We start from the raw sequence: 12826 nt of genomic DNA on the forward strand, positions 1-12826 counted from the left end.
TTTTATTTCGCATCTGTGTGTATTTGTGCCGGTTGCTTTGCATTTTGTGCAATTTCCTAGTCTCGATCCTTATATTTTTAAATGGCACACGCGGAAGAATAGACGGGTCATGTCCAACATAATGTTGCATGAACTAAGCATAATAATGCTTGCTGTGCAACGTTGTCTCAGACCTGATCTATTTAGCATTGTTATGCATTTTTAAACTGCTGTCAATCCTACAATGCATGTTTTTTGTACGTAAAACTAAAAACGTGGGATGGATTAAATAATCAAATTTGTCAAATAAATAACCCATTCGGTAACTGACTGCAATCCTAAATTATTTTAGCACTGCTTTTAATTCGTAAGACATCGAATTACAAAACAGAACACATTGTTCTCCTTATTATAATTAAGCTAGGTGTAGGTAAAAAGACTACCATCTCTATCTGTACATACAGCGATTTAATAAAGTAAAAAGCTGTGTTATCCTTTAATTAAACACTAATACATACGAGTTTGTACTCCACTTTTAATAAACTTCTGATGCACTCTGTTAGTCTTGTTTACTCATAAGCATGCCCTTGCTTCAACAGTATACAACACAGGACACTATTTCCTTTGTTAGCAAATTCTAGTTTTCTATCCAACGACTGTTGTACAGGTCCGGTAGTTAATACTGAAGATACTGTTATATGATACAGTGTTGAAAACACACCTTTGTACAGCCACAAGGTTTTGAATTTTTGGTGACTCACTCTACTGCACTCCATTCACATATAATGTAAGTTTTTATTCTGCTTGAATACTTTTTTTGTGCTACATCTGTTGTCTTAAATGTGTAGGATTGTGGTTCTTTTCTGCCTCTTTCTTCACATTTGTGTCTAATAGTAACTGTATACCTATCCTAGAAGGATGCACATGTTTTCCTTTGATCAAACTGCTGGAGGTGGAATGAGTTGTATGTGGCCAGTAAAGTGTGATAAATAGTTTAGCATGCCATCTTATTTAGTAAAGTGTAAACCAGAACACTGTTAAGTTAATATTTCAGATATCTTTAAACTAATAACATGTGAAAGGTTATTATTTGCATGAACACAGAAAACATCATTATACATTGATGTTTCATGTTTTGGGATTTGTTATTCAGACATGGTGTTTTAGCTCAGAATGTGACACACACACACACACACACACACACACACACACACACACTTTATTTTTAAAGTATGACCAAATAGAAGACCAGGATTACACTAATCCTAAATTAATTTAAATTAAACTCGGGTTTGTGAACTTGTGATTAATATGGCTTTGAACCCTGTTAGAAAGTGGTGAACAAAAGACTCCCATTGTACAGCAGTTTGGTCCATTCCAGATTTAAAAGGCCCTATTCAAAATCAAAATCAAAATGTATTAATGTTTTGATGGATTAAAGGTCATTGTTAAGTTCTCAACAGTTACTGCTTTCTGTAAAAACAGTAAAGAGATGTTCTGGGCATGAAACACAATTTTCTCAAAACATAAAACTTTTATACTGTAAGTGTAATTTACTAGTTTACAAGATTGCATGCCCCCATACGCAACTCAACCACAATGCTATATAAGGAGTGAGCAGCTCTGTACATTACTGACCCAAGTTTTTGTTTCAGTCATGTTCCTTATTAGTTATTGGAACCAAATCGCCCTCCATCCAGGTCCAAAAGCAGTAAATGGCTTCATTATACATGTTAGCCAGGTTTGGAATGGGCCTCTCAAACCAGAGCTGCCTATGCCTGCTATATATCATGTAAACTGAAGTATAAATATTCATTGATAGCAACCAATTATTACACCTCTACCATATATGAATCTGTTTATTAAGCGCACAATAATGATACCGGCTGATCTGAACCAATATTAACAGGCTGCACTTAAATAGGTTTTTTTTTTATATAGTACGAATTTAAGCATGCAAACCAAAAACAATTAAAAATAGGTCCGTAAGCGTTCATTCAAAATGAATAGTATTCCAATAGCACAGTTATTAATGATACTCGATTTCTGTTAGATATAGCACAATCCTATTTTAGAATACCATTGTCACAGCCTTAAACGTGCCAGTTACAGTACAGCTCTCCCCTTGAGGAGTAATAAAAATACATTTTTAAGTAATTCAGTGCAATTATGAAATACGTAGGTAACACCTTGTTTTAAATGTTCTACCTATTAGGCATGTTTGCATTAATTGCAAACCATTAGAGTTGAGTGGCTTATGAATGAATATTAAAACACGACTAACTAGTCAGATTTGAATTACTCATCAGTGACTTGCAGATCACTGACTAGATACATAATTAATAAACACAGTCAAGCCTTTCTTTATTTTTAAAATACATCTAAAATCAAAGATTTTATATTGGGATTGTCTGACTTTATAACAAGTGTATAGTTTTGGTGCAGTTGATAGCTGTGCATTGTAAGGTGTTATTAATCCTACTATTATTCCTAGTTCTACAAGGGGTGTGCTTTACAAGGAGTGTTTCATGAAACTCCTCAGTCATCTATCTGGGATCTGGGGCTTGTATGGGGGACTATTTTAGGGAAGGAAGATATAAGTAAAAAAATAATTTGAAATGTAGTTGCAAGGCTGACTTTTGGTTTATTATGCATTTTACTATGAAAACTTACCATGCTGATGCTAAGTAGGCCTAATGCAAATTTATAAAACATCCTAACCCCCCCACCACCCCCCACCCCTTGCATTTGTATTCATCTTCAGCCATGGGAACACGAATGCTCTGGAGTTGTAAAATAACAGCTGGAATAACAGTGCAAATTAATGTTTTCAGAACTTTCATTTAAAAAAGGGAAGTATGCATGAACACGGCTACGAAAGAAGTCCTCAAGTAATTTATTTTGTGTTTTAAATAAATGTCTGAAGGGTTAGGTTTGCTTAAAGCTGGCTTGCACTCATTTGCTGCTGCTGAGTTCGGATTCAGGACTGAAATGAGCCTTGCATTCTCCCCCAGCCTCGATTTACGTGTTGGAATGGGTTTGTCCCTATGGATTACCTTTTATATTGCGCTTTATCAGTTTAGCTCATTAGTACTGTGCTTTTTAGCCATTAACCAAATGTTTTAAGCCAATTTATAAGCCAAGACATTCATTCACTATCTTAAATCTGCTTGTTTGTTGCTTGAACAGTTTATTGTAGTACTCAGTGTACTGTTTTAACGTAGTAGAGTTTAATCACACAATTCCTGCATGCTACTTTTTTCAAAGGGTGAGTTGGTCTCCTTTGTGAGTTGGATACAGTTAATAAGTGTCTTGTGTAGACAGCAGTTGGTTTTGCATGGTTAATTATACATTTGTGTGTGGAATCCTTGACACAAGGTTTCATTTGTTTAAGAATGGGGAGTGATCCTCAGGTGTCGAAAGTGAGTTAAACTAGCCTCATGTCTGTTTTATTTTTCTTCTTCACAGCTTTAGTTGGAGAATGGCTTCTGAGGTGAATGGCAATTCTACCCACGCTAAAGAGGAGGAAGAGCCCATGGATATCTCAAGTGTAACTCACACAGAGCACTACCAGACACTTATAGATGCTGGATTGCCACAGAAAGTAGCAGAGAGACTTGATGATATTTTTCAGACAGGTATGTTCTTCACACCAGCACACAGGATACGTCTTGCTATGTGTGGTTATTTGGCTATTAATTACATTGTTAACAATTCAGACATATGTGGTATGAACTAAATATAGAAAATAAATGGAAAATGATACTAGAAGCTCATTTGTTTGGCTGCTCATACCATTGGCCAATCCGTTATCATAGCTTTCCACTGATCTTTGAATGCCTTTTCCTCTTTTTTAATTCTTATAGGTGTTACAGTTCTTGTTGACGCAATACTTTCTGCTATGGCAGGTGTAGTCAGCTTTTTGTTGTCATACTTCACTTGTTGCATAATAAATACCACTCCCATGGCTGTGTAATTCCCAGGGTTGGTGGCATATGCTGATCTAGATGAGAGGGCCATTGATGCTCTGAGAGAGTTTAACGAAGAAGGGGCCATGTCTGTGCTGCAGCAGTTTAAAGAAAGTGATCTTTCACACGTACAGGTGAGGTGGAACACCCTCGAGATACCATATTCCTGCAGCTGATGATTGCACAATGGAAAGAGCTGGCCAAAGCATGTAGTACAGCAGTATGTGATGTGAGATTGCAGAGAATGTATAAACTTGGGCATGAGGCAAAATGATAAATGTGCTGCTCTCTGTAATCTTCAGAACTGATACCAGGAGAGGCAGGGCGTATGTTTTCCTCTGTTTTCTATTTATTTTTTTCTTTTTCTTAGCAATATTCTGGTACACTGAGCTGTTAATATATAACCTAATTAATATACAGTATGTTAATATACCTTAATGTTTGTGATAGTAAATAAATTGTGTGCGTTTTACGTTCTCATACTTTTAAATGTGTGTTCAATATTTATGGAGCATTTTAGTTTTATAACTGCACAAAAAGGGTATCATTTTTGATACTGAACGTAATTCTTTTCTGTATTTCAGAATAAAAGTGCATTTTTATGTGGTGTTATGAAAACTTACAGACAGCGGGAGAAACAAGGGAATAAGGTACAGGAATCAACAAAAGGGCCAGATGAGTCAAAGATTAAGGTAAGAGTTTATACTGTAGCTGATTCAATAAAGCACTTTATTATACTTTATATAAAAACAAGTGTGAAGTTGCCATAAGCTGCTGTTGCCAAAGAATCCTTAATCTATATTAGTGACAACGGATATAATTGAGGCGCTAGTATGTATCTGTATGTCAAGTTATCAAAATCTGGTCATATAATGTGCATGTCCACCTGTTTTTACATTGCACACTTACATTGTTCAGTACAAGTCATTGATCTAGAAAGAAATAGATAGACCAAAGACCAAAATTGTTCTTCTTACCACTTCTTACTTTTTCAAAAGCATTAGTGAGACTTAGCAATAAAACCCCTGTGGCCTTTTCTGTAAAGAAACTGGTTCTTTACCACAATGGAAAATTACCTGATTGTAAGCAGCCGTCAGAAATGCAGTTAAACTAAAGGTAGTGCTTTATTATGCTCAAACAACTAATCCCTTTTTGCTAGCAACAGCAGGATGTTGATTTTTCAGCTAGAATGAAATAGAGGTAGTTGCAGTAGTGGAGATATTGCATGGGTTTAGTACAGGTTATCATGTCATAGATTAAACATGCTTATTTAATGATAGAATTAAATGTGCTGGAAGGCAATTGCGAGACAATAATACTGTTTGTTCCATCATTATATTGAGTGTAATTGATACAGTGCAAGTGCAGAGAGTGTCATATGGGTTGCTTGTTGTGTTTATTTGTTAATTGATTGGATGTTTTCCAGGCACTGTTGGATCGGACAGGATACACCCTGGATGTGACCACAGGACAGCGGAAGTACGGGGGACCACCACCCGAAGAGATATATTTGGGGCAACAGCCAGGAGTTGGAACAGAGGTTAGTTACTTACTTTCCAAATTTCTATAGTTGGTTTTACCTGTTGCATTCTTACTTTATGCATTTACCATGTTTATTTGCCGTAACATACTTACTGTGTTGTTAACTTGCATGTCTGCGCTTCACAATGCTTTACTTCCCTTTGCTGTGGTATGGGAATAAGGAGCAATCTCAATTGAAAACTTTTAACAGCCTCTAAATAAACCTGCAGTTACTACAATGAGAGGCCAGTCAGCATGTGTCCTGTCTATGTAGGAGAAAAAGCCAAATAAATGGGAGCAGGCATAAAAAAGACCTACCCTCAATACTTTCAATTAAAAAAAACTGTTATGAGTAGAATACAGCTACGTTTCACAGAACATGTTTTAATATGTATACAATAGATTTCTGTAAAAAAAAAAAAAAAAAAAAATTCTTTATTTCCTGTTTGCAGGTATTCGTTGGGAAGATTCCACGAGATCTGTACGAGGATGAGCTGGTACCTCTCTTTGAGAAAGCGGGCTCCATCTGGGATCTGCGGCTTATGATGGATCCATTATCTGGTCAGAACAGAGGATATGCATTCATCACATTTTGCAACAAAGACGCAGCACAGGAGGCTGTCAAACTTGTAAGAATCAATACATTTAATTTTTTAAATTTTTTTTTACGGTTCTTCAAGGTGCATTTCCCCCCCCTTTATACAACTATGAGAGGTTTTTAAAAACAAAAAAACATTTATAAAAGTGGTTAAAAAGATATCTTTTCTTGACTATTGTAAGCTGTTGTGCTCTTAACTTGGGGGGGTTTGTTTTTTCCCCTGAACTTGTTGTTTTTAGTGTGATAACTATGAAATCCGGTCTGGTAAATACCTGGGTGTCTGCATCTCTGTTGCAAACAATCGGCTGTTTGTTGGATCAATTCCAAAGAACAAGACCAGGGAAAGCATCTTGGAAGATTTCAGCAAAGTCACAGGTTAGAGAAAGAGGCGTCCTTCCTTTCTGCTGTCCTTACTGTGGTATATTTCTACTCATAGGACAGCTAGAAATGCAAGGAAGGACAGATTTCTTTTTCATTATCTCTTATTTTGGAGAAATTTATACTTGTCTTCTAGGCAACTAGGAGGCATTGCCATTTGGTCTTATTTAAGTTGTTTATTTATATCGCTTCAAGTAGATTTTCACGTTTGTCGTATTATGGAGATTGATGTGTGCATGGAATTGTGTTGGGGGGTAAAATATTTTTATTTGACCTTTTTACTCCCTGCTTTTTCCAGAGGGTCTTGTGGATGTGATTCTTTACCATCAGCCTGATGACAAGAAGAAAAACAGAGGCTTCTGTTTCCTCGAATACGAAGACCACAAATCTGCAGCCCAGGCAAGACGCAGGCTCATGAGTGGGAAGGTCAAAGTTTGGGGCAATCCGGTCACTGTCGAGTGGGCTGACCCTGTTGAGGAGCCAGATCCAGACATTATGGCTAAGGTATGCGTTGTAGGGCAGGGACTTGAACATGTTTTTGATTTCCATATTATAAGGACCTAAAGATAGTTACTTATTATGCGATTCTTGCCGTCAAGTTCCGTTACATTCTAGTTGAGTGTTTTCACATTTGGTCCACCTTTGATTATTGGTGTTGTCCAATTAGAAATGCAAAATACAGAAAAAGTGTGAGATATGCTGATATCACCTTCTTGTCTATCAGGTCAAGGTTCTCTTTGTAAGAAATCTAGCTACCCCTGTAACTGAGGAACTCCTGGAGAAGACTTTCTCTGAATTTGGGAAGTTGGAGCGTGTGAAGAAACTTAAAGACTATGCTTTTGTTCATTTTGAGGACAGGAATGCTGCAGTGAAGGTTAGTACAAACCCTTTCATGAATCAGTCTTTTTTTAAATATGTAAAGTATTGGCATTTGAACAGTTTGCAATAGTAAGATGGTAACCCATTTTTAGCATTAGCATGTGCTGTAAAATATAATTTTTTATGTGTGGCAGGGATTAAAAGTAATAATCATACAAAGGAAAAAGGAAAGTGCAATATCAATGTTTGATAAGATAACATCTGCTGTCATTTTCTATTCTGCTGAAAGTTGTGCCAATTTAAAGCTCTGTTCTCAAATAATTAAATACCATTCCAGGCTATGCAGGGAATGAATGGGAGAGAACTGGAGGGAGAAGAAATTGAAATAGTCCTTGCAAAACCCCCTGATAAGAAACGAAAGGAGCGCCAGGCTGCCAGGCAGACTACCAGAAACACAGGGTAAGCCCCAGCTACAGACACCCAGCTCAAGGAAAACTCCAATTAAACAGATCAGAAAATGTGCCTTTAGTGTGTAACTGATTCAAACATTTTCTAAAACATTTATCTACTAGTTCTACCCTACCTAATAGCAACATGAAGAATGTATCAACAAGGAGTTTTGTCAGTGTATTTGGTGGTGGCAGTTAGTTGGTGGTGGTGCAGAGGTATGATTTCCAGTTTCCACTCGCAACATTTGCATATATATTTTTTCAGGTATGAAGATTATTACTATTATCCGCCGCCACGCATGCCCCCTCCTGTTAGAGGCAGAGGTAGGGGAGGGAGAGGTGGATATGTGTACCCTCCAGATTACTACAACTATGAAGAATACTATGATGATTACTATGGATGTGATTACCATGACTACCGTGGTGGCTATGAAGATCCCTATTATGGTTACGATGATGGCTATGCTGTTCGAGGAAGAGGCAGCCGAGTTGGCAGGGGTGCCCCCCCTCTCCCCAGGGGCCGCGGGGCTCCCCCACCACGTGGCAGAGTCGGCTATTCCCAGCGAGGGGCCCCTATGGGAGCCCCACGGGGGGGCAGAGGTGGCAGAGGGGGTCCATCCCAGCAGCAGAGGGGCCGTGGTGCGAGGGGTGCCAGAGGGAACCGCGGAGGGAACGTAGGGGGAAAGAGGAAGGCAGATGTGTACAACCAACCGGATTCCAAGCGCCGCCAGACCAACAACCAGCAGAATTGGGGCTCCCAACCCATCGCTCAGCAGCCTCTCCAGCAGGGTGGCGACTATTCTGGTAACTATGGTTACAATAATGACAACCAGGAGTTTTATCAGGATTCTTATGGGCAACAGTGGAAGTAGACAAAGTGAGGGCATTGGGGGAAAAAAAGGAGATTGGCAACAACTTGATTGGCTCTTAAATTACTTCATCCTTCAAAAAAAAAAAAAAACATAACAAAAAGCAATAATAAATTGGCTTAAACTCTTCACCGTTCAAGTTTCGATTGGCTGCAGTATGTATTGGTCTGAAGATGAGAATCACTATATGTGAATATAAACACCTTTCCTTATTTACTTATTATCCTTTTTCCTTTCTTGTGTTACTTGGGACATTTCTGGCTTTAAAAACATGACAGTAAAGTGCTTATATTTTATTTTTTGTTTGTACTTTTTTTTTAAGGCTACATTTTAACATTTAAAAGGTGGACACTCATTTCCAAAAATTTGGGGAGACATTTTAATCATGATTATCCTGCAGGAGTCAAATGTTTGTTTTTCTCCCTTCAGATTTGTGATAGACTGCCATAGGGATTTGCTTGTACATAAAGGCCTAAAGCTAGTGCTTTATTCTCAATGGTTTTAAAGAGATGGGGGGCAGGAGGGAGGGTTCCAGTTATGAAAGAAAAAAAAAAACAGTTTTTTTTTTGTATTGGGAATTAATGGTAAAATGTATGTTTAGCATTTGTAGAAGTAGGTTAATTGTGTTTTTTTAAACTGTTATAACTTCAAACCTTTTTGAAAATCTGCCCAAGAGAATTTGGTTTGGCTAAACCATAAGAGACGTGGCAATCTGTTCTTTGATGTGATTGTATTTATAACTTGTTCTTGTTACATTTCAATAAAACTAAAAAGTACATCATTCAATAATCGGCTATTTCTATGAAATATTTAATTGAATTGTGACTTCTGAAAGGACCTTGTTGAATGAAACATTGTATGTGACTGCTATAATCAAACAATGCTTTAAAAGAAGAACAAATATTGAAAACAAATGTTTTAAATAATAATGGCAAAAATGAAGTAGTAATTGGTTTTTAAGACACCAAATTATTAGAAGGGCAGTTCATTTTGGTTTTATTGTGTCTCTTTTTAAATAAGTCATTTTCCAAAAAAAAAAAAAAGGTTTATTAAACTGAAATTATGGAGATAAAGGGCCCGATGCTATCATCTGTGTCATTAAACTAGATGGGATAAACCTTCCCAAACTTGTAATGTATAGCTGACAAAGGGTTAACCCTCTGATTGCCAGTGTAATTTTATATTTGTATCGTAATATATTGTGCTGGAGAATAGACAAATGCAGAGCAAGTAAAATTAAATCTAAATTGATAGCTCTGAAAATCTAGCAAGAAACTATTTATTGTGATCTTTGTGCAGAATAAATGTATTTATTGAAAACAGTGATTTTTAGCTTATTGAGATAGAACATTTGATGAAAGCCGAGCAGGTACCCAAAACAGTGGTTACATCTAGTGAGCAGTACAGTGAAGTCTGCAGGATTTTGGAGAACACACTCCTGGCTAACCAAAGGGTTAAACCTCCTAGAGATAAATCATGTCTTTACAAACAGAAATGAAATGCATATCCTCTTTGAAGATTTTTTTTTTCTTTTAATATTTGTTTCATCATCATTTCTTTCCTGGTGGACCTTTTTGTTTATTTAGTTTTCTTTCTAAATTTTTGTTCGGTTTTTTAAGTTTCTCCTTTTATTCCAAATTACCCAGGTGAAGAAGCGGCATCTCCAGCGATAGAGTGAGGAACACATCACAGCTGTGTTCTTCATGAAGGGTGAGCTTGGTTTCAACTCTTCACGACTAACTGGAGGGGTTTCTTCCTCTGGGGTTTATGGCACTGCTATCATTTTTTGGATGTTTTGCTCAGTGCAAGGATTGAAATACCTGTATTGTGGGGAAAGCTGGACCAGCAGCTTTCCAGATATGGGTATCCATCACTTTCCCAGTATGTCTGCAACTAGTGTTTATGGCAAGTTGAGAAAACTGCCATAAAGAAAGTCAGTTTTTGATATAGCCAGGCTAATGGGCATTTGGTCATTTCAATCCTTCAGTCAGTTACAGTATATGGTAGACAACAAGCAACAGAGAGCAAGCTTTTTTATTTACTGAGCAAAACATCAAGAACAGTTCAGTCCTCAGATGAAGACTTCAGTTATGAAGCATCCCCAAACAGTATAAAAACCTTATTTAAAACAGAAAAGTTATTCTAGAGTGGCAGGCAAGTACAGCTGTAAACCTTCTGCACTGCCTAATATATTTATATTTGGGCGCAGAATTGCGGATGGATGTCTTGAAGGGAATCTGTAACCCTCGGTCACAAATAGCAGGCTGGCGCAAATTTTGTAAAATAGTCACATCTGCAGAAGACGGTGCTCTGAATTGCAACATGTTGTTAAGGTTGGCCCTAAGCACAACTGTTAACACATTGTAGTCCACTTAAGTCTGTTATATGTGTTTGCAGATTTCTATTGGATGTATTTAAAAAAAAAAAAAAAAAAAAAAGCCCTGCAGTCAGGACCATCGTGCTTAATACCCTGGGAGGGCAAGCTTCAAGGTTAAACAACAAAGAACATTCATTTCTTCCAGTTTGTTTGGCAGCACTCCACTGTGTTCTGTCGTTACTGGTAAAAAAGGATTTTCCCAGTCTGAGAAGATTGATTCAGCACTGAGTTGAGCCTCATGGCTCTTCTTTTATATTTCTTAAATCTGAGGACTAACCAGTTCCATGTATTTGCTGGTACAATTGGCCCCAAACCTGTGCATTCCACACTTGGACGGACAGACCAATTGATCATTGATCATGATCGGGCACCGGCTGTTGTATAGGGTGGATATGCCAATACATGTAAAAGTTCTATATTTTTATTTCTATTGTGATTGTATCATTTAGCTAGATAAATAATATTTTGTTGATCTAATGTATGGTATTGTGAGCAAGATAATGTGTCCTGCTGTCATGATTCATCACTGTTTATGTCATTTAGAATAGACCAACATTTGAATTACTTTCTCTATTATTCTGTTATAGTATACGCTCATTTTGCATGTTTTATAATTAACAGTAACGTCTTTACAGTGTTCATAAAAATAAAAAAAAAGATGATACAGTACTGTGTATGGATGTAAGGGCTGCACCAAAAACTTTTTAATACCTGGCAAACATCAGCTTTTACCAAATTTTGTAATCTCCCATACTGTGGAATGCATTATTTAATTATTTGTAAGTACTTCTTGGATGGAGTATATTGTCAGTCAGAAATCCAGACAGGGTGTTTTTTCACTCTGCAGGTAATGTACTGTGAAATAGATACATTCTATAATACTAAAGTCAAGTTTCAGTTTTTGCCCATTTCAATGCTTTTCTTCATGTAAACACGGTGTGAATGTGGTGGCTTTGTTTTTGTAGCCCTGCTTTCCTAAAGCATGAGGGCTGTAGTAAATGTAAAAAGCATTTCAAACTACCGATGCTATATCCCTATACTAAAGCTGGCTTATCAGGAACGTGTCTACAGAGGTACAGCTAGACTTTTCTTCATAAAATAACAATTAAATCAATGCCAACTGTGAGGACAAACTTGGGTATAATTCTAAAACCCATAATGAAACAAATTATTTATTCCCTGGCTATTCAAATTATTGGAAAACTGACTGGAACCGATTTGCATGCATATTTGTATCAAACAGCTATTAGCCTGTTTTTAATGATATAAACATGCAATATTAAAGGTTAAAACTAGCCATGCTTCTGTCATATTTCAACCAAAAGGATCCCCTATATAGATTTGGCGATACAGTAAAGGTCAAGTTTACAGATTCATTATTTTCTACATAGGACTTGGCATGATTCATTTTAAACCCCTTTTATTTGTATTGAAATGTGAAACTTGGTTCTAGTCTTATTGGTACAGAAAAAAAACAAAAAACCAAAAAAAAACCAAAAGAACAATGTAGATGGTGAGAATTTTTATTGAACTGGCATATATCATAAATTCAAGTCACATGAGTAGACCGGTTTTGAATTTTTGTGTTTTGAACTTGTAAATTTGTACAATGGTTACCAGCAATTTTATGAAAAAAAAAAAAAAAAATTTGGCAAAGTATTAAATGTTTTGCTGTTCTGACCTACTCCCACCCAACAATAACTATTACCAGCTGAAATAGAAAGCCGTTTATTAATTGACTTCAGTTAAACTGACTTCCCCGTGATGTCTTTGCTTGCATGGGACGGTCAGTGACCACTGTGTTGCCTGCACAAGCCCCTGTTTAACAACCACTGATCGGTGGTAAGAAATCTCTTAAGTGTTTAGTT

General features: G+C 36.9%; 1 protein-coding gene across 1 annotated transcript; it reads left to right on the forward strand.

The window, feature by feature from the left end:
• The first annotated feature begins 3430 nt into the window (after positions 1–3430).
• Positions 3431–9367, forward strand: LOC121303333 (heterogeneous nuclear ribonucleoprotein R). The gene is made up of 10 exons (XM_041233931.1): positions 3431–3617; positions 3963–4081; positions 4532–4639; positions 5374–5487; positions 5921–6097; positions 6306–6441; positions 6743–6948; positions 7169–7318; positions 7601–7722; positions 7978–9367. The coding sequence occupies exons 1-10, from the start codon at positions 3461–3463 to the stop codon at positions 8582–8584; spliced, it is 1896 nt and encodes a 631-aa protein (XP_041089865.1). The 5' UTR covers positions 3431–3460; the 3' UTR covers positions 8585–9367.
• Positions 9368–12826: the final 3459 nt, after the last annotated feature.

Source organism: Polyodon spathula, chromosome 32 (genome assembly GCF_017654505.1).
Source record: "Polyodon spathula isolate WHYD16114869_AA chromosome 32, ASM1765450v1, whole genome shotgun sequence".
NCBI classification, from domain to species: Eukaryota; Metazoa; Chordata; class Actinopteri; order Acipenseriformes; family Polyodontidae; genus Polyodon; species Polyodon spathula.